The 27,369-nt window shown below is 35.2% G+C and overlaps 1 protein-coding gene across 1 annotated transcript in view; it reads right to left on the reverse strand.

The window, feature by feature from the left end:
* Positions 1-341: 341 nt before the first annotated feature.
* The window catches only part of WDR17 (WD repeat domain 17), a 49,283-nt gene continuing 22,255 nt past the window's right edge, over positions 342-27,369 (reverse strand). The window contains exons 11-30 of the mRNA XM_075149304.1: positions 26,472-26,558; positions 25,569-25,733; positions 22,158-22,360; positions 21,870-22,019; positions 21,627-21,757; positions 19,794-19,919; positions 17,859-18,014; positions 17,514-17,578; positions 16,980-17,112; positions 15,359-15,450; positions 14,334-14,433; positions 13,013-13,152; positions 10,495-10,515; positions 9,405-9,516; positions 8,536-8,677; positions 8,345-8,447; positions 7,364-7,465; positions 4,885-4,980; positions 4,516-4,699; positions 342-2,799 (exon numbers count right to left, since the gene is read on the reverse strand). Coding sequence (XP_075005405.1) covers positions 2,680-2,799; positions 4,516-4,699; positions 4,885-4,980; positions 7,364-7,465; positions 8,345-8,447; positions 8,536-8,677; positions 9,405-9,516; positions 10,495-10,515; positions 13,013-13,152; positions 14,334-14,433; positions 15,359-15,450; positions 16,980-17,112; positions 17,514-17,578; positions 17,859-18,014; positions 19,794-19,919; positions 21,627-21,757; positions 21,870-22,019; positions 22,158-22,360; positions 25,569-25,733; positions 26,472-26,558 — 2,428 coding nt within the window. The 3' untranslated portion in view covers positions 342-2,679. The remainder of the gene's footprint in view (positions 2,800-4,515; positions 4,700-4,884; positions 4,981-7,363; positions 7,466-8,344; positions 8,448-8,535; positions 8,678-9,404; positions 9,517-10,494; positions 10,516-13,012; positions 13,153-14,333; positions 14,434-15,358; positions 15,451-16,979; positions 17,113-17,513; positions 17,579-17,858; positions 18,015-19,793; positions 19,920-21,626; positions 21,758-21,869; positions 22,020-22,157; positions 22,361-25,568; positions 25,734-26,471; positions 26,559-27,369) is intronic.

Below are 27,369 nucleotides of genomic sequence, written 5' to 3' on the forward strand. Positions count from 1 at the left end.
TTAAATTATTTTACCCAGTGAAGAAATTCAACAACCTGGATTTAAAGTGTCATTTTAAAGGCAGTCTTTGCAATGGGACGAGTTTATAGCATGATAGATTTTTTTGGTATGTTTTGGAACCCACCTGTGACTGCAGTCTGTGAAGCTTATAAATATGTCAGTGATGTTGGTCATTACTGTTGGTCATTGAACAGTGAATTTGATTTTGTAGGGATAAAGTGATGTTAAGCTTAACTGAGATTTAATAGTAATTGGAAAGCACTAGCTGTATAGCTTGATACATTTCTTCATTCAAACAGAAATATGACTTTTACAGAAGAGTCAAACAATCATTTGAAGACAAAGGATTCTTTAATATTAAGGGGAAATATCTGTATTTGACTAGCTGTGCTAGACGATGAAGTCACACATTAGCAAACAATCTGAAATTATTTTTGAAAATGATGAATCTATAGTTTGACAGTTGCAACCACAGTTGTAGCAGTAGACACAATTACAACCTTTTCTGCATGTTCCCCTCACTCACCACATTGGGTACAACACCTTAAAGAAAATGCAACCTCATTTTATTCACAATGACTGTTACCTGATGGATTCCTAACATAAAAAGCACCCTTAGATTTAATTTTTGTATTTCAGCAATGAAAGAGTACTTAACCCTCACTCTCTAATTTAAAGAGGGAGTAGATTTGTCTAAGATTCCATTTTAAGGCACAATTTATGCACAACAAATTGATGCAGTTATACTACATATTGAAAGATATTTAAACTGTGAAATATCGGTAAAAATCCTTAGGACACAGCAAAAGATTTTAAATATAGTAGAGTGGCAGCTGAGCCAATCCTTCAGATTCCAATCATCAGTCATGGGGCTGCACGTTCAGTTCTTACCTTTGCTCTCCAACTCTGTATTAACAACTTTTACATACAAGGTGGTGCAATTTATGTGCTAAAAGATAGCTAGTCTTTCATTTGACAGAAGCAACACATCAGATACTGACTGCTGGAAAATTCTTTCAAAAACTATGGATTTTTATTTCTGAAATCCATGTCTCATTCCCCAAGCTCCACAGGGTTAAACAAAGGAAAACATTTTCAAAACAATACCTGCAAAAAGTAAAACATTCTGTTCCAGCATCCAAGTATGTACAAAAATGTTTTTGTATAGGTTACAAAACAGCTAAGCTTCCCCCCCCCCCGTAATATATTCTTACACCAGAAACCCTGTAACAATACTCTAAAACAGTGCCAGAATGAAATTTTAACTTTTTAAAGGGGTGGGGTGAAAGACAGGAATTTTTTATTTCTAACCTCCATCCCACCTTTCCAGCATGGTCACATTTTCTAGTTAAATGAGGGCATTGCTTACCTATATATTGAGGATTTTGTTCAATAGGGTCTGCTAAAAGAGACTTTGTGTTATTTCCCGTTTTATAACAGTTCCTCTAGAAATAGTTCTGCCAATTTTTAATTGCAACGTCTTTACATTTTATGTCACTATCAGGATTTAAAAATTTATTTTAAAGCAGCAGCAAAAAAATGTAACAACAGATAAAGTAGATTTCTGCTTGTGTGCCATCAATTAAGCTAATAATATTATAACCAAGGCATCTTTTCTACAGGTGAGTAATTCTGATTATAAGAATTATTAATAAGAATAATTACTAATAAGATTTGCCTTATGATTAAATTCCATACTATATACAGCTTTAAAATGTAAATATTCTTAGTCTTCTATTGCCATAATTTTATTTCCATTTGAGTACAGCTTTAGTAAATAAAAATATATGCACAAGTATTTACTTCTGGTCTGTCATACTATATGTATATTTATAACTAATACAAAATGTAAAAAGAAAACAAATATTTTAAATGTACATAACATTTAAATAATTTCAATACATTTGCTGTTTGTTCCTTACAAACCCTTTTTAAAAAAAAAAAGTGTTATAAATATATTTTAGCTTCCAGTGAAAGTATAAGGGGGGCAGTTGCCAAAGATGAACTTATTAGAAAATAGAATTTTATAATCTAGATATTCAAACCTGTTTAGACAAAACATTAGTAAACAGCTTTGTACTGCTATTAAAGCACAATAACTAATGGATGAAAAAAATCATGTAAGCACTTTTTAAATTTTACTTTTGCTATAGAATTCTGTGTGTAAAAATTAGTTAAAATTAAAAAGGGCGACACATCATGTGAAACAGCCGCAGGATTCCAGTCATTCTAAAAACAGGTTGCAGTGACTATCAATAAAGTAATTCTATTATTATGTATTTGAAAGTGTGTTTATGGATTTCACAGTTTGTTATCAATATTTTAATAATGTGCAGATAATTGCTTACTTCCTTTGCAAGGCATCTGTTTACACAGAGTTGACTGAAATATGTCTGTATTGTTTGACAACAGTATTCTTATTTAAAAAAAGACATGGCTGTCTATGAAGTTAGGACTTTTTTTTTTCTTTGGATTCTCAAATAACTTTTTCTTTGGATTATCAACAAACATTTGTATAGAAATCCTCTTCTCGTTCTCATTTTACAATTTTCAAAGTCCAAGTAATTGCCCTTCAGGAGTCAACTGTCATCTTCCTGTCCTTTGACAATCAAGGTTAAATCAGTATTAACCCCCAGTGTGTTACTTTAAGCACTACAAAGTACAGAGTAAAACACCTCATCAAAATGGGTTAAGTCGTATTCCTGTTCCTAGTGGTGAAAAAGGATTCACTTTGGCCCACATCAAAGCATCATTTAGTGAAATAGCAGATTTTCCATCTTCAAGGAAGAACACTGGACCCTGTACAGCAAAAATGTTTGGGGAGGGAAAGAAAAAGAAAGTACATGTGTATTGTGCGCAGGCTACCACAACAGAAAGCACTTTTTTTTTTTTATCTGAGAAGAACACGAAAACCTGATTTACAACTATCATCCACATTCGTACAAAAATTGCACCCTGCCAGCTTAAAGCTTTGATAATAGTTACACATTATAAATTGAATTAACTTGTTATGTTCCAAAATCTGGAGACCCAACATTTCATAATCCTTAAATTTTTTGTTTTATTTTTAATAATTGTGGTATTTTATATATGTTCATCAATTATTCCAGAGTTAAATTTAGCCTGAATTAGAAACTGAGGTAACAAGTTTTTTTCCTTCAGAATACTGTACATATTTCATTATGTCTGTCATTATCTGTGCTGATCTGTGTGTCTCCCTGTCTACAAAAAACCCAATATAATGCCTCCATGAATTGTTTGAAAACGTGGAGTCTACATGCAGTCTACAGAATAATTTCAAATGTTCACTTTGAAAAGGACAAAATACTAATTTATCTGATGGAAGAAAAGCTATTTGCTAATTTCTTCATTTGACAAAATACAGTCTCAAAGCTGCAATTCAGTTTAAGTGCCTTCTTAAAGAGTTATGCTCTCCAACTTGCTACTTAAAACTTGTAAACCCACGCAATTAGGCTACTATACTTTAGTATTAACTAAGTGATTTGTGAGCTGATCTGCATGCCTAAAGCAACAACTCCTAATGTTCACTAATCCAGAAATAAGGATATTGTAGATGACAAGCTGGTGACACCATATTTGCTATTCTTGTTGAACAGATTATAACAATGGCAGCTTTACATGGCTGTTAGCAAATGTTGAGAGCATAGCCATAGCCAGAGACCATTGGTCTAATGTGGAAGTGTTGGCAGCAAGTTTTTTTAGACTTGAATGGTGTGCAGTTGTAAATTTTGTTTACCTCAGAAATCCCGCTAGCATTTTGCAATCTCCAATTTCTGATGCAAAACTATCCCTTTTAATCCCTGAACAACCCCGTTACTCTTTGGGCTGGCATTTTGCACTGGACAGAGGAAACAGACTCAGCCTCATATAAGAGAGTAAATTCACACTGAGGTACTGTCTGGAGACAGGAGCCTGAAAGTAGTGTTTTCAGGCTCTGTCAATTTTCCCTTTATGGAAATAACAACGTATACCAAAGAGGCGTTAAAAGGACTAGTATGTTTTGATCATAAAGCTCTATGTGAGTGATGAATAAATATATTTGAATATTTAGTCTTCTAATATCTGGCTTTAATTAATCATGAATTACAAGTTTTATAGTATGCACTTCCATAATGATAAATACTACAACAGAATAATGTTAGTATGTGGTTGAAGATAAATAATTTCCTGGTTTTTATTCAAGCTGTGGTGAGGTAGTAGGCAATAAGTTACATGCACTTTAGACAGAACATCTGGCAAAGGAAATCTGTCCTTCCCATGGAAATTAAAAAGTTTTGGATTGGGAAACTGGGCAATTATTTGATTGGACAATTCTTCTTTATATAGCCTTTCTTATATAGCAGATGTCAGCTCTTTTCCTCTTTTAACTTCTGCTACTGTGACAACAGGGAAAACATTTTTCCTCCCAAACGATGGGAGCGACCCTAGATTTATAGCGACCTCACAGCTAGTCAATGCTATCACTAAGAATACCTCACCTCTCTGAAACTGTACCTGTATCTTTAGCCCTGTCAAACAAGAGATGTGAACATCTGAATGACTAGGAAGATTTGATCCTGTGACATAGTCTGGCCCAACCATTCCTTTCAGAGGCTCCTCCTGCATTCGTGATACAAGTATGGAATACACCGTTCTCTGCGATTCAGATGGCGGGGTGCATGGCAATTCATCAGTAGGCCTATGAACAAAAGACACTTGTTTTTCAACTATAAATCTTAATTTGTGTTAGAAATCAAGAGCCACAAAGTACTCATTTTTTACATTCATATTCAGATTTTACAAAGGAAATAAATACTGTATTTACAACTAAAAATTTGAATACTAGTAGTCTAATTCATGATAATTTTATATTTTTCCACCTACTTGTTTAATTGAGTACAAGCTCTCCATGCATCTAGTTCCTCAGAAAGCTGTTCTATTTTCAAAGGTACAGATACTTCCCGTCTTTTTAAAAGTTGACTGAAAAGGAACGCAAGTAATTAAAGTCCAAATTAATTCTAACAATGAATGTTTTCTTAAAAGAAAAAAAAGATTGACAGTAGTAATATAAAAATATTTTTGACTGGATATGGACATAACTTTATGGAATTAAATTGATCCTTCATGATAATCACTATATTAAACCTTAGAAATATTAAATTACTAGATATAAAAGAATACCTTTTCATTTTAATTATCACTATTTACACCTTCTTATTTAATCTTTCTTGTCTTTAGATCTAGTTTTTTTTCTCTGAGGTTGTTTTATATTTTAAGGCTATATGTGTTCTTATTTCTTAATTATGACAACTTTACTAAAATTAACAGCCCGTTTTGCCTATATATAGTAGACATAAAAATACAGTTAGAGTAATATGGTTCAAAACATGCTCTGGGACAGCCTTGTTTCACCGGATTACTTGTGGAAAACAGCTTCAAAACCCTTGCAGTGGATACATTTTTTTATTTATCAAAATAAAATACAAGGGACAGTTATCACCTGACCTAATTCAGCAAACTTCCATTTGTGTTGGGATGCCTTAAAAATGTCCAGCTTAAGCATTTAAATGTTTAGTTTAAGATGGGCTGGAATCTAAAAATCTATGAATCCTGAAAATATTGGGCAATCTGAGAAAAAAAAAAATTTAGAACAGTATTGTTCTGTGGTTCCTTAAATCCCAGGAAAACTTAAAGCTTGACAGCCAAAGTATCACAAACTGAGCTGGTTTGTTACTAGTCTATTAATTTCTGTATCAGAATAGCCCTTCTGTAAAAGCTTAGATTTCATCTTTTTGTTTTCCATACATAAGTCTGGTGGCTCAGAAAAGGGGAAAAAAAAACCAAAACCAAACAAAACCAAAAACCAGTCCTTTTCCCTATCCTCTCACCAAGTTTCAGAGATGAAGATGGCTAAGAAGAAGGAGTGCTGTCGAGACATCTAATGGAAAGGAGTCAAAGAAAAGGGGCAGACACACAGATCTAAGACATGTTAAATTTATGTTGTTTGATCATCCTTGGTAGGCGATTCTGATAAAATATCAGGAGGTGTAGGAAAGCTCACAATTCTAGTAAGGTATGAAAGGAGTGGACAACATATATGCAACATTTATTCTTGAGGAAGAGATAAAGGAGCTGAAATTGTTAGCAAAGCTACAGTGGTCAATTAGAGCAGCTAGTGTAGTAATAACAGCTAGAACAATGCCAATGCAGCTTGCACTAGGAAATCAGTGACATGTTGGAGCTGGCCTTGCCACCCAGCAAGTCAGGTAATAAAACCAAAAGGATTTAACAGTCCCAAATTATGAGGGAGAAATGGAAATTAGTCAGCTGGATAGTAGTATCGTTACCAAACCAGACAGGAAGACTAAACAATCATGGTTATACTCTGAGGAAGGAATACTAGAGTACTGTATGTAAGCCTATTTTATTTACCAGATAAGATAATGATCTTATTGATCTTGATCTTTCTCCTTTCGAGTCCAAGTTGGTTTGTTCAAGTCCAAGTGGGGTCAGGTCAAGTAGGGTCAAGTGTATTGGGCCAAGTTGGATTGGGCTGGGTCAAGTCCAGTCTGGTCAAGTCAAGTCGACTGGGTCAAATAAAGCCAAGTCTGGCCAAGTCAAATGGGTTGGGTCAAGTCAAGCCAAGTCCAATCACGTCACGTGGGCCAAGTCGGGTCACGTGAACTGAGTGAGGTCAAGTCAATTGGGTCAGGCTGAGCTGGTTCAAGTCAGTCAAGTCTAGTCAGGTGGGCCTAGTCAGGTCAGGTCAAGTCAGGAGACTGGTTGGGCTGGGCCAAGTGGGCAGGACCAGACCAGGTCAGATCAAGTGGGTGAGGTTGAGTGTATTAATGCCTGGGAATATTAGCTCACTGAGTAACAGAACGTCAAGCCAGGTTTCTTGGTGGCAATCAAGCTAGTGCCCAGTTATGAACTGTAAATTCAAAACTTGTCCTTATTGCTACTGAGCAAGTCTTGGCAAATGGTCTACACATAGATAAAAAATTAGAACTGTTACTGTCAACATATAATCATGCATGGAGGTAATGCTCATCTACTTCTAAAAATTGTTTTTCTTACAGAACTAAGAGTTTGACTGAAATTCTGGATTCACAACTTGTTGCATCACCTCAAAAACTTCTATGTGTACAATGCATAAAGAAAGTAAAGAAGGTTCTATATGGAGGCATGAATATACCCTTACAGGTTATATTTTATAACAGAAAAACTTTACTTTATAACAGAACCGGGAACTCAAATTCTTTTTTTTTTTTTGGAGGGGGGGAAGGGGGAAGTGGGGACAATGTATGGCATACATCATAATAGAGACTGAGATTTCTCAGTGTTACTGAAAACATAATATTACCTTGTATACTCATAAAGTGCAGGTACAATGCTATTGTACTGTCTTCTGATAGCAAGTAAAGCACCAATGTAACCACACAAAATCAGCAACTCATTCCGAAATCTATAAATGGACAAGTATTAATAATGAACAATTACAAGCATTTGCAAAAACATTTAAAAACTCATATTCAAATTATAATTTTAAAACCTAATTTATCCATCCATCTTCTGTGGAGAATATACGTTTGCTGATTATGCTTACTTTCTACGTGATGTAATTGTTGAAACAGACTCCATCTGCTTTATATTGATCTCAATTATTAAATTTTAAATAGCATGTACAGTGCATAGTTATTAAGGACAATCATGTAAAGTTACAAAAACAATTTCACTCAGACCTTTTAGTGTGATAAAACTCTAAATGTAAATAAAATTGCCCCACATATTAGTGTGGACTTCAGTTTCGCCAAGTTTCCCCCACAGGCCACAGATAAGAGTTAAGCTTTTTGCTCCTTTTAGTTCTTCACATGTACACCTGTGCAGGCACCCAGGCCTAGCTTCAACCACCCGTCATAAAGGTGAATCAAAGCTATCCAACTATTTTAGAATTAATTCTGAGGGTGACAGCTCAAATTTCCTTAACACTTTGACACAAAAACCCATATTATTTGTGGTACTACTGCTCTTTTTCTTCAGGAAACTGAAACCAGAGCTGATCAAAGTGAGATTCTTCAAATAAGACCAACATTGATTCACCCATTGCAAATGCCCCACAGAGAAAGAAGTAGTAAAATATCTTTTTTCTTGCTAAACCTTGAAAATTTAGGAAAATTCCAAATTCTATTCTCCAGATTGGGAACTAGCCTGCTTGATGCAATTTTTTTGTACCCTTCTTCTGGTAAACATAAAATGATACTAACAGTGTCACCTACATTTTTTTAATTCCAAAAGTTTCCTTTAATGAAACGTCCACTTTTGTAAGTAAGGAAAATATACTCACTCACTACATTTATGCAACACTAGTCGTTCAGTGCGTATGTAACTTAGAAGATCAAGATATGGACAGACTGAATCTAAAGTCCAATCTGAGCCACAAAGCTGTTCTGTTGAAAAACAAAAACAAAAATATCTCAAGAGGCAAGCTATACAAATGACTTATGCTTTAAAAGATTTCTTCATCCGAGTACCTACCTTTCACATACTGAATGCCAATAGGGAGAGCCTTTTCAGGTTCTGTGCTTAACAGATAGTACTTTATAGTTTCGAATATATCCCCATCTGCCTGAATTGTCTCTGCCAATCGCATACATTCTTCTACATCAGGAAGTTTACACTGGAAAACAAAGATTTTGCCAAAGAATTATTGTAATGTTCAAACAATTCTCTAAGATGCCGAGAAATGCTGAAGTTTGCACATAACAGTAAGATTAAACTCTCTCTGAAAGAAGAGTCATTGTTTGAAGGACATACCTGCATATAATGCACATTAAGAAAGCCATCTAGACCAGAGAACACCACAGGAGGAGAAGGTTCTGTAACTTTAATTTAAGCAGTATCATTGCTAATATTTTGTGAACTTTTTACTACTGCTTAATAGATGTGCAGTCTGAGTCGGACATTAAGGGAGTTAGTGGAGCAGACCCTTCTACTGCTAAGAGGAAAGGGGAGATTTTAGGAGATTACAGACATAAAATACAAAACAATTCAGGATAGTACAGAAAGCCAATCTGCCAAGACATGATTAGGCTGCAATTCAGCGATGAGGAGGTTATAAATCATACTGACAGGTAATTCTGAAGATCATAAGCTACTTCAGGAAGTAACCTGTGTCATGGAAAGACTATACACAGAGTAGAATTAAAGAACTAAAGTTCTGCTTGTGCAATACTGAAAATAAAGTCAAATGAAGACTAAAAGAGCAAAAAAGGATATGTAACATATAAGACAGTTAGTGACAAATTCATCCTACAGATTTATTTGGCCTTAAATTTTCTGAAATTAGTAAACAAATCAATACATAACCTCTTATTAGCATTCAGGTAAATTCTGTTTCATTGTACCTTTTCATGCAGGTCATTTATTTCTGCTATGCATCCAGGATAAAAAGCACATAGTTTTACTAACTGCAGTTTATTATCAGGAATCATCATAAGAAGATCAGCTGCTAAATCCCTGCGCAAACAAAAGATGAGATGTAGTTACTCTCAATGTTTTGTAATAGGAGGAAACTCTGTTTTGTCTTTTACATTCTTTTTATAAAGAAGAGTTTGCTGAAAAAAAAAATACTATTTCCAGAGAAGAGCAGAAGCAACCTCAGTCTCTAAGACTATTTTGGTGCAATAAATGAGGCTTAATCTATTCATCTTTTTTGGGAAGTCGTGTTAATTTTCGGTTGCTTTAGTTGATTGAATTAAACAGCTGTGCAATCCTCAAGCATCAGAACCACCCCAAAGTGAAATGGAAGAATATGTGAGCAGGGATGGGAAGGGAGAATAGGACCTATCCAATGGGAAAGAAGGAAAGATGTTAATGTGGCTCTGTGTCATGAAACCATCTTCAAACTTCCAGGCTTTTAGAGCTCCATGACATCAGCATAAAGCATCTCTCAGTCATCCAGAATGGCTATTGCTTCTGTGACTTTACAAAAGAGAGATTATACACGGAAAGAATGTGATACCTATTTTCATCCTTCTGAAAGGAAAATTGTGTTTTAGCAAACTGACATTTCTGAAATACTCCTAACTTTTTACCATTTGTTACCCCCTTCTTAATACAACAAGCAGCTGGAAGGAATACATGTATTCAAACTAGAATAATTTCGAAACAATTATTCTATTGAGCTTTTAACAACTGATTATTCTAGTTGTTCTGTGACTATTCATGCAGACATAATTTCTCCTGTGACTTACAAGACTGACTTGCCCCTGTGTAAGGCAAAAACTCCTACTGAGTTCCCCTGGATTTTCAGAATGCAGTCCTTGGCTTAAAGATGTTCGAGTAAGCTACTATCCAATATTTGCAACTGCTTTCTATCCCACTTTCAAGTATTGATCACAATTAAAACATTAAAACACTTAGTTTAAGCTTATTTTTAGCATTAGTAAAGTCACACGCTTTTCAAATCTCTCTTTCTATAAACAAGCAAAATACCTGTATCCGAGTGATGGAAAGCTAAATGGAAGACATTGAAACAGTAATGAACAAAACTTTGTTTTGTATTCTTATTTTACAAAGGAAAATCTAATAGAAAATAATTAAACTACAACAGCAAATCTAAAGGTCAGGTTAACCGACTTTGTTTAACAACAAAAAAGTATCTTTCCAATGCCTTTTGACAGCCTAAAGCGGCTAATGCCAAACGGTCTTTGGAAAATCTGTATACTATTACCATGCAATAGCCACTTTTCCAAGATACAGAAAGGCTCTTTCAGAATATAGTATATTTCACAAGTTCTTGAACTATTTTCAAGGTCAGTTACTCACATGTACTCATCTTCATAGGCAATTTAAAGATTTTTGTTTTTAAAGTAATAGAAATTGCTCAGCCAAAAAACGGAAATGAAATGTTTATTTAAGAAAATCCAAAGAAGCTCTCATATAATGGCCTACAAATCATGTTACCTGGAATGTTTTTTTAAGAATCATGCTGAAAACAGTGTCAGTATAAAGACCAAAATCAGGTGGCTGAGTGCATATGCAGAATTCAGTATCTCAAATAAAATACCACTAGCCTTCTGAATAGCAGAAGGTTGCTTTTAACAGTATTTAGGTGCTAAACACAAATAAAATGGAAATGGTGTTCACACATTTTCCCAAGGCTGTAGATTTGGAAAGATGGGAAAGGGCATGAATGTTTAGTTGGACTTTCCCCCCCCGCCTCCAATATTTTAGAGCACTTCTAAAAAAAAAAAAAAACCCAACAACAACAAAAAACCCCAACCAACCCAAAACAAAAACCCCAAACCAACCAAAACCCAAAAAGCATTCCATTAATAACTGATTTCATTATTAACCCATCAAGGTCCTTTTGGTATTCATTGAGGTACCTACAATTAAGTGTGTCTCTATGATGAAATGTTTCTAATTGATGGATATCCCTAAGCATAACAACCAGTAAAAACCAAAAGGGAGCCCTTCAAATATCAGAGGCCACTAAATTCCAGCTTCTGCATACATGATCTTATACATGCAGTGGACCAAGGGGTACTATGCTGTGCCAGTATCTCTTTATTACAAAATATGAAGAGATTCAGGAATCTCTGATCTTTTCCTACAGAATGTAAAAATATGCTGTAATGGCTGCAAATCAGAATCCAGGATTGCAGGGTGTAGCTGTAATAGGTGTTCAGTATAGCATATGAAACCCACTGACAAATCCAGATGTATACCTGGGCAATATGCAGTACACCAATTTAAAATTTTACCACGTATACCCATGTGACTTCAGTGTACACATGCCATAAGTTTGCAAAAGTTTTATGTACATACACGTAAATGCCATACTATTATAAGTACTTGTTACAGCACTGAGATCAGAACAAGCTTTTGTTATGGAACTGGAAAAAATATACACTGTTTCTCTTAACTCCACGGCCAGTGCTTCCTATCAGAGCCTACATAAAATTCAGTCTTCACAATGAAGGGAGGGAAATCAGAGGAAGAACTTCAGAGCTCTTTAAAAGCTGCAGATGGAGTTGCCAAAACAACCCTGTTAGAACTGGTGCAATGCAGACATGCTAAATCATTGCAAAACCAAAGCAGCAAGTCATCCATTTCTTATTTTATCTTTTTCTACAATGCTTCATTGTCTAAGGCAGGCTAAATGCTCTGTAGAGAGGAGTTCCACTATGTTTCTCTTAGGCTACCTCTAGGTGCTTAAGCAAATACCAACTGTAGCAGAAAAACTGATGCTTAATTGCAATATCTGTTTAAGCACAAGTTTGCTATGAAATGTTAATTCCGAAACACCTGTACAGCTGCCAAATATACCTTAGGAAAATTTTCTGCTTTTCATTGGTAGATGAAAACCAGACCAAAACTGTATCCTTCAAAGTAAAACCACTACAAGGAGGAAAAGAAAATTTAGCAGAGATAAAGTTTCCCCTATGTGCAAATAGAGAAATAACCTCCTCCTGCAGAATTAAAAAGTAATCCTGTTTCATCCTTAAATCTTGTCAGCTATCTTGTATTCCCAATATCAATACAAAATAATTCCTCAGCCTCTTAGGTTTTTATACTTTTCAAGCAAGTACTTAAAAATCACTTCACAGATCCTACTTAAGCTTCTGCTCCTTTTCACTTTATAATTCAATTCTAGCCTTACTTTGTCTGAAGCAGTCATTTTTACTCAGTACAGACTAGGACTTACTATGCTACCTATGGCCCAAGTATCTAGGTTTTTTTCAGTGGGTTTCATACTCTGTTTGACAATGACTCTTCTCTCATTTACAATGCATACATAATGTATTTTGAGATTAAAGCAGAACATTTGCATGCCCTGTGCTTCAAAGGTTTAATACAGCAATTCTTATTCAAGCAGCAATTCTTATTCTACCTACTGATGGTGGTTTGCTGTCTAAGTTTCAGAATGAAACATCTTTATCATTTTGTCAGGGGGGAGGAAAAAAAAAAAAAAAGAAAAATCTTCTTTGCATTAAGAAATTCTTACCATGTTGTTACTGTCATACATTTTCTTGCTAGTAATTCTAGGGCATAATGTGTTGCTTGTGCTGCACTTTCTCCTAAGACAGTACCCACACTGATTGCCAACTCCAGTTCATTTCCACGAATCAGGTTTGCCATCGCAAGCTTGCTCAATGAAAAAATTATATCATTAAGGGACACAAGCATTTTTGGGGATTCACCATGCTGAGCATATGACATTCATTTATGAGATTGTTTTTTACAGAAGGACAAAATATGCATTAATTAAAGCAACTTTTTATTTAATTTGGGTCTCTTGAATGAGTATATAATTGTGCACCACATGTTAATCAGTTTTTAAATAACCAAATAGATTTCCTTTAGCAGAATTTTCCTTTATTCAACCAAAGAGATTACATATCATACATAAAAAGCATGATAGCAATTCCTTCTAGTCTTAAGTAAGGACACTAGCTTTCAGGGTACATATTTCCCCTCTCTCTTGATGAAAGGAGACTCAAAAAAAAAAAAAAAGAAAACCCACAAACCAGGAAGGATTCTCCTGTTCTTATCCTCTCTGGGCAACTGGAGATGCTGATAGGCATAGCAGAATATTAAACAGTAAGAGACCTCACAACAACTTGTAACATGTCTATTTTGAAATATAGGCATTAACTGATTATTGCTTTCTCTCCAAACAGCTCATTAAGATGGAATTTTACTCATTTTGGTGATAGAGGAGGAAGAACACATTGGGTCAGCAACAACAAAATCCAGAGAGAATGAGGAAAAGAAACAAAATTTTGTTTGTAAAACTACAAACAAAATGAAAATCTAAAAATGTAACCTACATGTCAGCCCTATTTTTGTACTGTGGGGTAGAGGTTTTTTTTCCTATTTACTTCACCATTTAGGCTGCAAATTTTTCAAGGTAGAGATTTCATCTTTTGTAGCACAATGAAGTTCCAGTTCTGAATGGGCCTTTTGAGTCACCATAAACAATAAACAGTAATACTTGTGTATATGTATATATGTAAGGTACTTAGGTACCTTGTATTTTCTAAAATAACAAGATACTGTATATATGAAAATACAATTAAATAATAACATACTACTTTCTGTGCATGAGAGAAATCTTGAATTTAATAGAATCAGGGGAGTTTTGCTACTAACTTCAATATTGTAAGGATAAACTCTCTATATAAATATATACAAAGCAAATACCAAGTATAACTAGTACATTTTAGAATATGGTACATACATTTTAAAAAACAGTTAACGTGGAAATGCAAAAAGGAAGTCAATGTTGGCCTTTCCATAGTTAAAGAGGGAAAAAAAAAAGTTACCTCTATATTTTCAACAGCCAGATGGCAACATGCTGCAAGCACTGCATGGCCATCCTGGAAATACCATTCTGCCAGTTCTTTACTGACCTTGTGCAGGAGCCTGCAAGAACAAAACATGAATTCTGCAAGGTCACTTAAAGGTTGGAGTTCTTTGGCTCTTAATTTACGTACAAGTCATAACATTTGCTTCTGTACCCTAAAATTTCTATATTTGACTTACAGATGACGACACCACTACCTTTCAAAATGCAATCAGTTTGAGCTTCATCCACTACTTACGTTGGTGCATATTCAGGTGGGTGAGTTTCCCAAAATCTACATTAGCATGGAAATGTCTCTTCAGATTGACAAAGAAAAATCAAATATTTGGATATTCATTCTGTACCTTTGAACTCTGCATAAATATCTTTCTAACTGCTCAAAAACTGCGCATGTAAATGAAGTAACTACACAGCGTCCAAGCTGCTTTTGTTACTTCACATATAACTCGATAATGTAATTTAGATTTTTGAGCACTGTTCTAAACAAGGAGAGATGCATGGTTTCTTTTATGGGCACACACAATGAAAATACAGCCATTAGTGTACATTGTCAGAAACTTCACTGATGATAAACAGTGAAGCTTCAGGAGAAGAAGATGCATAAAACATAGGGTCTCACAGATACTTGTTAGTGCTAAATCTTACTCTACTTACTAAAATTTTTAAGTTAATATGCTACATATCTAAACATATTTAAGTGCATAGGAATGCACCTTAAATATCACGCAAATGAAAAGTATATTTATAATCATAATACATCCATATGAAAAATCCATTTGGTTCCAGAAGGCGGCACAACAGGGGAATTATTCAGTGTAGCATCAGTTAGTTAGTAACTCTATCAACTAAGTACTAGAAGATGTAATATTTTGTTGTCGAATTCTACATTGGTGATGCCAAATTAAACGACTTAGGTTTATCTCCCTTGATGACTTTACTTTCTGTACTAAAACGAGGCTTTAGATATAAACTAGAACAACTTACTCATTATAATCATCTGTATTGTTTCCACCAGAATTTGAAGATCCACTTGTTGTGGAGAGTGGTAACATCGGTATATTTCCCTCACAAGCTGCCTAGAAGTGAATAAAAAAAAAGGATTAATTAATTCACCAATCAAACTGAATACAAAATGTGATTTTTCAACAACAAAAAAAAATGATCTAAGATCTATAAAAATCCTTCTAAAGCCCAGTTATAACAAAGGAAATGTTTAAACCAATGACCTTATTCATACCTAAATCCTAGTTTCATCCAGCCATACAAGAAATTCTACAGAAGCAAGAGACCTTTTCCTTCCTATGCATTTGTACAGGATTTTTCCAGCACTTGAATATGCTTAAAATGGACAGTGAGGGCTACAACCTTGATTTTGACACCCCAAGGAGCAAGGGATTTTTACACCCCTGTGAGTGAAGGATGAACTCCATAGATACTTCTCAGTAGGTATACCAGCAAATCTGGAAAGGTTTATATAGTGGCATAAGCTGAACCTTTTTCGTGTCTGGCAATAAATTATTTCTAACATTAAATGAGAAGAGATCAGTGTGAGTTAAAAGGAAATTCCTTCATGTGCTTTAAGGTGTACCTGGGATAACAACATTAATACTCAGGGCTCAGTTAAAAGGGAAGGAAACTCCTGGTATTTTATTGCTTAATATTATCTGATTAAACCTTTGAGATAAGGACTATTCTATGAATTGTAATAAAAGCAACGTCTGCAATGTCTGTCTTACAAGAAAAATGAAGATCTTTTTAAAGCTTTAAGGTGCTTTAAGGTTCAAACATTATAACTTGTTAAATTTAAGCATACTTCAAAGTTCCATTCTGTGCACTATTCAGCTACTATTAGAAGAACAACATACAGATAGACAATTTCTAAAGGACAAATTCACATGCATTATTGAAGTTCTTATCTCTGAGGCAATTGAAAGTTCAAGGACAGGTAGGCATGAGAAAATGTACCAGGGACAAATCTTGACAGTTTATTTAACAAACTACATTAAATATGCAAGGAAATTACTCAAAAAGAATAAAGGAATGGTGAGAAGGAGTGAAACAATGTATCAGTCTCGCATGTTTTGTGTGCCCTTTAACTTGTTTTTACATTAGGAAGTAGAAAGGACATACATGCTTTTGGTAATGTCCTGTACTGTTTTTTGCATTAATTTAAAAGTTTGATTTCCTATATTTATTAGTACTGCAACTGAGCAGTTTCACCCATAGATTCTATAGGAAGTAGTATAACCAAGACCTCAGCAGAAATGCCTTAGATGTTAGATGTAAGAGAATGTCTTAGATGTTAAGGGCAATACTGACTGCTGAAAATCAGGTTAATTTTCTACTTCAATCAAAAAAAGAATACATCCGTTTTATGGGCATTTGATTGCAATTTAGAAGAATCAGGCTTAAATCTGTAAGCATGAGATGTCTTTTTATGATTTCTGCATAAAAACTGGTCAATACAATATGAAAGTAAAGAGTAGGGTATCATTATTTAGCCATTTTGCAAAAGTGAACAGAGCTAGCCTTTTAAATATGCTTGTCATCTTCAGAGTTACAAACAAATAGCTAAATACATCTCCCACACTGTTGTATGTAATACCTGTGCAACAAGCAGAGCCTCTTTAAGCTGGCCTCTTGAAGTAAAGAAAGAAACTAGTTTCTTCACATCTCCGATAGCTATACAGTATGGGATGACATCATCATTTTCTTCCTGAATTAACTGATCAGCTCTCCTAATTAAATAAATGCATACATAAACAAGAAAGATCAACATATATAATTGATCACTAAACTTACCTCTATGGTATAGGTGTTAGATGAAGCCATATAAAGTTCACTGAAACCCATCTGCCTTTCCAGACCTCAGAAGACTTGCAAACTGTGGCTACTGCACTAAAGTGTTTCCAGTTAAACTTGCAATTTATGCTCAACTGTTTAACTTGATTCCTGTACACAAAATTTTTATTGAAATCCTCCACAGTTCCATCCCAAAGCTTACTGAACAAAAAGTAACATCATTAGAATGCTGTAACAAAAGCCAAGTACGACTGATATTAGTATCCATCCTTCCTACTTGTCTGTGTCCTTTTATGGACAGAAGCTACAATTCAGCATCATATTTTTATTACCTTACCTTTGCATTAACTTCCTCCAATATTTCATCGACACACCAGGTGCAACTGAGAGAGCTTTGTCCCACTAGAAAAAAGCAGCAATATATTTAACCTGATCATTTTATTTTGAGAAACAGCTGTATTTTAACTAGTTTCATGTTTCTTCCATTAAAAATAAAGTTGTCAAGTGGTTAAATAAGGAATGAGCTATGTATTAGACTGCGTATGTTAAAAATAATATAATTGGAGCAAGATTACTCTTTTCTGGACTTGTGACCCATTTTGTTGCTACCCCGTCTTTGCTAGGGTAGCTGGTTTTCAGAAACCTTCATATTTTATTGTTCTTCAATAATCTGATATTTTACCTCTCCAAGTTCTACCATTAGTTCACAATATCGCTGAATTTGTCCTAATCTTAAATGTATTTCTGCAGCTTCTTTAAGCCTCTCCTCTTTGCTTGGTGCACCAATACCACCTCCAAACTTGGACATTTTTACTGTTGTCAGTTCTTGTGCCTTGGACTGAGGGGGGAAAAAAAAAAAACATGTTTAAAAAAAAAAAAGTACAGTTTTCTGTGATGAAACCAAGTTTTCTTAAAAATGAACTAGTGTCAAACATTACAGTGGAATCATTGTTATCATTTAAGAAAAAAATTCTTTTGAGAAAAGGTTAATTGGAAGAGATTACAATGAGATTACAGTGAACTATTTATATTTAGAACCGTGTTAGTGTTTTGTTGCACACATACATTTTCCTTCCTTTAATCTCTTTTATATGTTTTTTATTCTCAACCATTTTCTCATGTAATAGTAATTCACCCAGATGTCATAAAAATCTTGATACTTTTGAGATTTCAAAAAAATTTTTGTGAACATAAGCCATACAGAGGTGGAAAGTGTACTTATTACCATTATAATGATGTCCAAATAAAGAAAGAATAAAGACAGTAGGCTCAACCTGTGTCCTGATTTGTCATATCCCATTAACCTTATGACCAATAAATGATTTATATTCCCAACCACTGCAATTTTTATATTAGTTGAAGATATTGGACTAAATTTCTCCATCTGGCAGAGTTTGAGAAACAAGCTGCAATAGGATCACACTTAACATTAAAAAAAAAAAAAAGGGCGCAAAAGGAGCTTCACTTCACATTTCCAGAATTCTCAGTTTAATTCTTTATCATCAATGCACGTGAGACGGCGTTTGGCTATTCATGGCTTTACAATACCATATATGGAGGATGAAGAACGAACTTTGAACATTCTTCACCAAAGTAAACTGCAATGTAGACCAATGGCAGCTGCTGAGTCAAGAATTAATTTTTCCTTCTCAGGCTATCTAGCTGAGAAAACTGGTTTTTGGACACACAGACACATGCACAGCTTCATAGTATTAGCAGAGCAGCTGCTATTATTACAGTTAACATCACCAATAAAAAACTTCCATCACTTATGAGTCATAAGGTATATAGGACACTCTTTAAAGAGTCTGTGATTTTGCAAAAAAGACAGCCTGCAACAGCAAACAACAGGTGATACCTGGCAGGTAGTTAGCCCTGGGGATGGCAAGTGGGGAGTTATGCATTTCCTGATCCATACCAATAGATACCTTTCCTCTATTTCCAATCCAGTCATTAGAGTATGGGATTCTTTTGTATCCATAAGAAGTCCCTGACAGAACCACGTAACTCCATATTCTGCACAAATTGTATGTCTGGTTGCATATTCATATACAGAACTACTAATGAATTTGTACTTGAATTTCACATTCACAGATGAGTCATTATTCAGCTGCCTATCTGTATTAATGACAGGTTCTTGTTTTTCCACTCCTTCTTCCAGACAGCTACAGAGTATATTTCTGTTGACTCCTCCATTTTCAGACATACATTCCCCTGTCCCTGCATCTGAACATAACTACAAACTTCATGTTTATACAACCACATAATTTGACTTTACTGAATATAAAAGTACAGTATATGTAATAAGGAAGACAAACGCGCTTCATAGCTCAAGCTGTAGTGATGCTTGCTTTGCAGTTTCTTTCCATTATTTTGACAATTGCTTTTCTAATAACTGTAACCTAGCATTTTAACACTGAGTATGCATGAAGTCAGGTAGACTTAGCTAGGTGCTATTGTTCTAACTGACTTGTATTGCACAGAGAACTGATATTGCACAAATATCTTTGGACATGAAATTGTGACCCTTTTGTAAAGCATAAAATGTTATTTTTAAAGAGTGAAATACTATAACAGATTCACAACCATTTTTACATACCGTTTATGCTTCACTTACCATTCTAAATCTAATGAGATGTTTCATATGCATAATTCCTTTGCAGTAGTTTTGTGGAAGCAAACTGTCATCCAGTCCTTTTATTACAGCAACTAAATCCCATAAATTTTTGCTGCCTCCTGGAGGCTAAAATTGTTAGGGAAGAAAAGAGTTGTATTACAGTAATGTTCAAGGGAGAAATTAAACATGAAGACATTGAAAAACGTTTGTCAGTCAATTCCAAGAAATACAATTTCAGATCATTTCAATATTAGAAGCTTTACTATGAAGACATGAATTAGTTCAAGATACTACAAGTCCTTCAGTCTTCTTGAAGGCTGTGAAGATACAGCAAGATCCATGTTTGGTTATAAGTGGACATAGTTGAGGGCTCGCCATTAGAGTTTTCCCTTTTGCTCCCAAAGGAATACAAGCTATCTGGTGGCTACTGCTGGCATAAAACAACATTCAACTGCTGGGATGCAGGAGCTGCCCCAGTACTTGTTCACTGTTTTCTGTAAAGCAAAGGTCTGGGCCAGGTAAAAAACAACTTCAAAGCTCGACTGCCACAATCTGGTTTACTACCTTAATATTAAATCTTAAAATAGACAGGTATAACTGTATATGCACAAAACCTTGCAGGCCATCAAAGCTTTTTTTTTTTTTTTAAAATTTCAAGCACTCGATCCTTCTGTAGAACTAGGACAGTGGTTTAACATTCAATGAGGTCTACAAGAGAGTGAGTAATTAAAAACATTAAAAGGTTAAAAAAATAATCATTAAACCTTTGACCTGAAGGAGCTTTTCTAAGAATAACAGAATTACAAATTTAGAAGTCAATTATTTCTGAGCTGGTAAAAAGCAGAAGATCCTACTAGGGAGGAAAAAAAAAAACACAAAAAAAAAAGACGACTATTTCTCTTTTTTTCAGTCCCTTAAAGCTCTTAACTTGACTCCACATACTCAAAAAAGCACTGAACACAGCTGATCAAAAAAAGTTTTTGTTCTTGGAAAATTCTAATATTCTTATAACAGTTTTACTTTCGAATCAACATGGGACATCAAAATGTATTACTTCTGTAAAACAAGGAATTCCATAAAAATATATTTTTAATAAAACAGGAAATTTCAAGATTTGTAATTGAGGAAGATTGTTTCAGCATTTCTAAATCATACACTTCAATTTAGCTAGAAATCAAAACAAATATTTGGATGAACTACACTTTGTAGATCAGTGTATTGACTTAAATTACAACAGTGCTTGACGCAAGCTGTAGCTCCAGGTCATTTTGCCCTTCTTCCACCTCAAGTTCAGCTCCTATGCAGGTAAGCACTCAATTGCACAGAGAGGCTGCAGTAATTTATAGGAAATATTACTGTGCAATGGAGCAAACACAGGAGATGGATACTGGGGCATGGGTCATCCAGATCTACAGCTCCTACAAGGTAATACAGCAGTTTTGGCACAGACACTTTGGCAGTTCAAACCTTACCTGTAATGAGGATGTCCCTTTGATGGATTAAAATTAAAAACTCCAGTGTAGTTTGATAAAACACATATTTTCTTCAATAGAAAATTCTTGTCAAATCTAAGTTTTCCCATGGAAAATTAAATTATCCCACCTATTTCACTTTGTGAAAAATTGGTGTTCACAACTGAAACAATTTAGTCATGGACATTTTTACATGCAGAACTGTTAAGAGACAGAATTGATTTCTGAGTATTTTCTGAGCTCTCTTTAAGAAAGAGACAAAAAAAATGGTAGAGAAGAAAGAAATTTTAGTTTTGGAGATTGACTTTAGAAGGGAAAGTCATGCACACTGACAACATCCTTAAGTTTGCAGAATACTTACTGAAAAACATTCTGAAAACCACCTTAGTTTTTTTCCTCGAGGATTTCCTGTCAATTTTTCCACTTCTTGTTTAATATCCCTGGAAACTTTACCACACAGCAAAGGAGGAGCACCAGATTCCACAGCACGATCTAACACACACAAAGATTTATACGTGAAAATTAAAAAAAAACAAGAAAAAAGAAAAAAAAAAGTATAGTAACATACAGAAGATTAAAACAACGGTATATAAAATTTACTTACCTGTATTACCGATAATCTCATCCCAACATCTATCTGCTAAGATACTTATTTGTAGAGGGTTTATAAGAGGTGTCAGTGACCAGAGTCTCACAGTGGAGTCACGAGAGCAAGATGCCATTGTAAATGGACGACTAGGATGACATGTTAATCCTAGTAGAGAGGACATTTAAAAACGTAGTCAAATAATTAAGTTTATCTAATAACCAGTTTAATTAAGTTTTTTATAAATTTTAAAATATTTTAAAATGCATTTCAATACATAGATAAAACAAAATTTTAAAATATTACCATATACATCTGCACCATGATCATAAACTGTGTCCAAACATATTCCATCTCTTGTGTCCCAGACTCGAATTGTATAGTCCCAACTGCCAGATATTAGAAGGTAAGGAATTTCAGGATTCCACATCAGTCCCCGTACTGGAGCTGTATGTCCACTAAGAACATTTATACAAGCATCCTGTGTATAGTCCCATATTCGAACAGTACTGAAACAGGATAAAAAAGACCTAGGGCATCAAATCACCTACTGAAATATTCATCACCTACTTCAGCAATATTCTAAGCTTTAAATTTATCAGAATATTTATTTTAAATATATTTATAGAAGTTGTAATAGGAGGGGTTGGAGCCAATGCCCTTCATGTTTAGGATGGGGTACAAAACACATCAAAGACAATTCACCAGAATAAGAAACTATTCCATCCACCGCATAGTCTTTTAAAATCTCACATGCACCGTTATCTTACATGTCAGTGAGAGAAAAGAAGTTTGCTCACATTCCTGCATGTATAATAAACTTGTCTGTTAGGACTCTTAAGGGGAAAAAATGAAAGAAAAACAAAGCAAAACTGTAAGATCTATCTTTCCTATGGCTATAACAGGCCTCTAACAGACCCAGGAAACTACAGATCTGTTAGTTTAACCTCAGTTCCTAGAAAAATTATGGAGAAGATCATACTGGGTACTACTGAAAGGCATTTAAAGAATAATGCAATCATCCCGCACAGTCAACATAGGTTCAGAAAGGGAAAGTCCTGTTTAACTAATTTAATACCCTTCTATGATAAGGTTGCCTGCCTAGTGGATGAAGGGAAGGTGGTAGATGTAGTTTTTCTGGATTTTAGTAAGGCTTCTGATACTGTCCCTCACAGCATCCTTCTGGACAAGTTCTCCAACTGTGAGATGAGCAGGTTCACTGTGCGCTGGGTGAAGAACTAGCTGAATGGCAGGGCTCAAAGGATTGTAGTGAATGGAGCTACATCTGGCTGGAAACCTGTCTCCAGCGGTGTTCCTCATGTTCAATTCTACGGCCAGTTCTGTTCAATATATTTATCGATGATCTAGATGCAGGAGTTGAATGCATTACTAGCAATTTGGTGATGATACCAAACTGAGAGGTGCTGTTGACTCGAGGGACAAGATCCTTGCAGAGGGGTCTGGATAGATTGGAGCATTGGACAATGATTAATGGGATGAAATTTAACAAGTCCAAATGCCAGATTCTGCACCTGGGACGGAGTAATGCCGGGCACAAGTATAAATGGGGAGAGGAGTGGCTGCAGAAAGGGATCTGGGGGTGCTGCTCGACAGCAGGCTCAATGTGAGTCAGCAGCGTGCCCTGGCAGCCAAGGGGGCAAACCACATCCTGGGGTGCATCAAACACAGCATAGCCAGCCGGTCAAGGGAGGTGATGATCCTGCTGTACTCAGCCTTGGTGCAGCCTCACCTTGAGTACTGGGTGCAGTTCTGGGGCCCACAATTCAAGAAGGATGTGAAGGCCCTTGAATGCATTCAGAGGAGGGCAACAGAGCTGGTGAAAGGGCTGGAAGGCATGTCCTATGAGGAGTGGCTGAGGACTCTGGGTTTGTCTAGTTTGGAGAAAAGGAAGCTGAGGGGCGACCTCATTGTTCTCTACAGCTCCCTGAGGAGGGGAAGTGGAGAGGGAGGTGCTGATCTCTTCTCCCTGGGATCCAGTGATAGGACGCATGGGAATGGTTCAAAGCTGTGCCCGGGGAGGTTTAGACTGGACATTAAGAAGCATTTCGTTACCAAGAAGATGGTCAAACTCTGGAACAGGCTTCCTTGAGAGGTGGTCAATGCCCCAAGCCTGTCAGTGTTTAAGAGGCATTTGGGCAATGCCCTTAATAATTTGCCTTAACTTTTGGTCAGCCCTGAATTGGCCAGGCAGTTGGACTAGATGATCATTGTAAGTCTCTTCAACTGAAATATTCTAGTCTAATCTATTATCTTCTCTTCTTTGAGCATGGCATTTGTCACATGGCAGAAGTGGACACCACACTATCTTAAACTGTGAAACTCCCACCACAATTACACAAGTAATGAGGAAGAATTCATACCAGCTTTCTCACTATTTTTTTTCTTCCCTTTTAACCAAGTAAGTTTCCAACATTTCCTTTTATTTTCAGTAGTTGCTACCGCTGGCTACAGCTAATTGAGCAGACTACAGAATTAGGAAGCTAAAAGTTCAGTTTCTTGAAAAGATCATTGTAATTCTGGCTAAATTTCATTACATTATCAAATATGTTACTAAAGCTCACTCATGGCAGCAAAGGCACCTATTACAGTTTCTCCAGTGCTGCCAAGGGCATTTGATGGGCCTTGCATCACAAAGTAGAATACACAAGTTAGAAGGCCATTTTATATATTTACATATATATTGTCCTACAGCAATACATGCTCATGTGTGACCCCTGCATACTGTTCCTATGTACTGTATAAGCCTGGGTGCTAAACAGGTCATCTGAAATAGTTCCAAGTTTAACTATGAACAGGAGTGTTACCAAGTACAATAAACAAAAGACTGCTTACTTTCTGTGTTACTTGGACTAAGTTATTCAACGATCCCCTTCCCTCAAAGTGGAAGTGTAACTGTATTCTAAAAATCCCTCTGTAATTAAGACTTATTACATAGCCATGATTGGTAAAAAAATCAGAATATCTCATAATGACACTATAACAGAATTTTGGATTCACTACTTCTTGCTCATGTGAAATAGAGAGGATTTACACATAAAAAGTTTGTTGTCAAGTTGGTTTCTTTCATGAATCATTACACTATGAACTAACAGATTTTGCTGCAAGCATAGACATCTAATGAATGATATTGGGGAAAGCAATAAAAGCCAATACTCCAAACTTGTGATCCTTTACAGAAATGTTTTGTATACTCTACAGAGCAGTGGCTTAGAATCATAGAAAAATCTTTCCTCCTGCTTACCATACACTTATGCGCTCTCCTCAAAAAAAAAAAATCATCAAAACCAACAAAACAGATTCTCCACAGATTGTACTTAAAAGTCTCCACAGATTCTACTTATTTGATGTCTTTCTAAAGCACGTTTAAGAGCAGGTCTTGCACCCATATCTTTAGACATAGTGTAAGCATGTGGTATCCTCCTTGTATCATTCCTGGGAGTAAAAGGTATCAGTCACTGACTCTACTCTTGGGAAAACATTTGGAAAATTGCATTGCTACAGCAGCTGTGACAATTTTAGATAATTATCCTGCTAACAGCAAGGCTACAGCCTGAATGTGAACAAGGCAGAGATTTAGATTATTATATTATTCACAGAGTTTTTGAAGGTGGCAGCACCAGTACAACTAAAGATCTTAAGTTTCTCTAATAGTCCTGCTTGAGATTTTAAGTTTTCTAATAGTTCAGAAATACACACCCATCATCAGAGCCACTGCAGAGGATTCCTTCTCTCAGAGGAGACCACCGTACATGAAACACCTTTGCAGTATGCCCTGTAAAAACTTTCAGTGGCTGATCAGAGCTGGTTGCCAAGTAGTAAACACGAACATTTTTATCCTCACAACCAGTAGCTATCATATCTCTGCAAAATAAAAATAGTAAAATCCTCGGTCACTGGGACCATCAAAAGTACTTTTTTAGCTTAGAAAAGAATATGATGCATATTTTGCAATTTACTTTAAAAAATAGCTTATTTTTGCTTCTCCTTTGTCTCCTTAGGATGTAATTATTGATAATCTAATTAAATATACTAAATCAGAAAAAAACCTGATAAAGATCCATTAGTTGCAATAGGGAATGGTATTTGCACTACAGTCTGACCAAGCACCCAAGACACAACTATGAATAGACTGAATTACTGTATAATTGTTTTTTGACAAAAAGTTCTCATGTTGTTTTAGAAATTATCTGCAAAATTAATATATATCACAGTCTATTTAGTTGCCTGCTATATCTTCAGCTTAGCAGTCATTAAAAGGAAGCCAATCTAAACCCCCTTTTCCTGGTATTGAATGTCTGCTTTTTTTCCCCCCCCATTATATATTCAGCCAGAGAATTTTTTTTCCTCCTATCAATACGAAAAGATCCTCCTTTGAAAGTTAAGTAGTCCTTGTCCTACTCAACACATTAACATGCTGGGCAATGAAATACACTAGTGGGAATATAGAGCTGCTATAGACATATTGTACTGTGGAACAGAAACAATTCCAGTGTTCTAATATCACAGTAAATATCACATTCTAAATAACCTTGTGTTATTTTATTGGTAATCAATTTAAATAGTAAATATTATGAATTCTTTGGGTTAATTTTTACTTACTTGTTGTTTTGACTCCAATCACAGCCAAACACTGCAGCTGGATGTTTGTACTTGTGAAGAACCTTGCCATCGATGGTTCGAATAATACTGAAACCAATCACAATGTAATATTATGAGGAAAAAAGCATTCTGAATAGGCTATCCAAAAGTCAAGTTTGATTCCGTGCAAATAAGCCAAATAGCAAAAAAATTATACACAAAGAATATGAGAAATCTTTATTCCTACAGCCCCTCAACTACAAGGCTAACTATATATTTCCCAACAAAACATTTCATTGGACTTCAGAGTCCATGTTCCTTCAGAGGGGCTGTAAAGATGTCCACTGTGGTACCTCTCTCCCTGAAAGGATCCTAACAGCCGAAAATCTAAGTTGTAGATATGGCTTTAAGGTACAAGTAGATCTTCAGGGATTTTAAAAAAAAAAAAAAAAAATTGATTGATTGTTTTCTAAAATTCATGCTCTTGTTATGTTTGAGCTGAAATAACATGGGTAGCAAAGGAAAAGAATGAACAAGGGTTTAAAAATGTACTGAAATACGAAACATGCAAAATTGTTCTCAATGGGCATAATAAACTATTATACTCCTGTAATACTACAACTGCAATTACTTTGTTCTAAAATAGTGATTTCTAGTCCTTGAAATAACAAACAAAGTTCTAAAAATGAAGACAAGTAAAGTGGGATAGCTTTTGAAAAGTGTCCTCCATATCTACAGACAAGAAACCTAGAAGAATATTCTTGGCTAAATAAAAAATCAATATTCAGTTTCACTATCAGAGTGTCTTAGACACTATTCATTTTACAAAATTTCCTTCATTTTTTTCTTAAAATCATGAAAAATATATCCTAACAAGTACAGGGGATTAATATAATCCAAGTTTTGGCTGGTAAGAACA

Source organism: Calonectris borealis, chromosome 4, assembly GCF_964195595.1.
Source record: "Calonectris borealis chromosome 4, bCalBor7.hap1.2, whole genome shotgun sequence".
Lineage (NCBI taxonomy): Eukaryota > Metazoa > Chordata > Aves > Procellariiformes > Procellariidae > Calonectris > Calonectris borealis.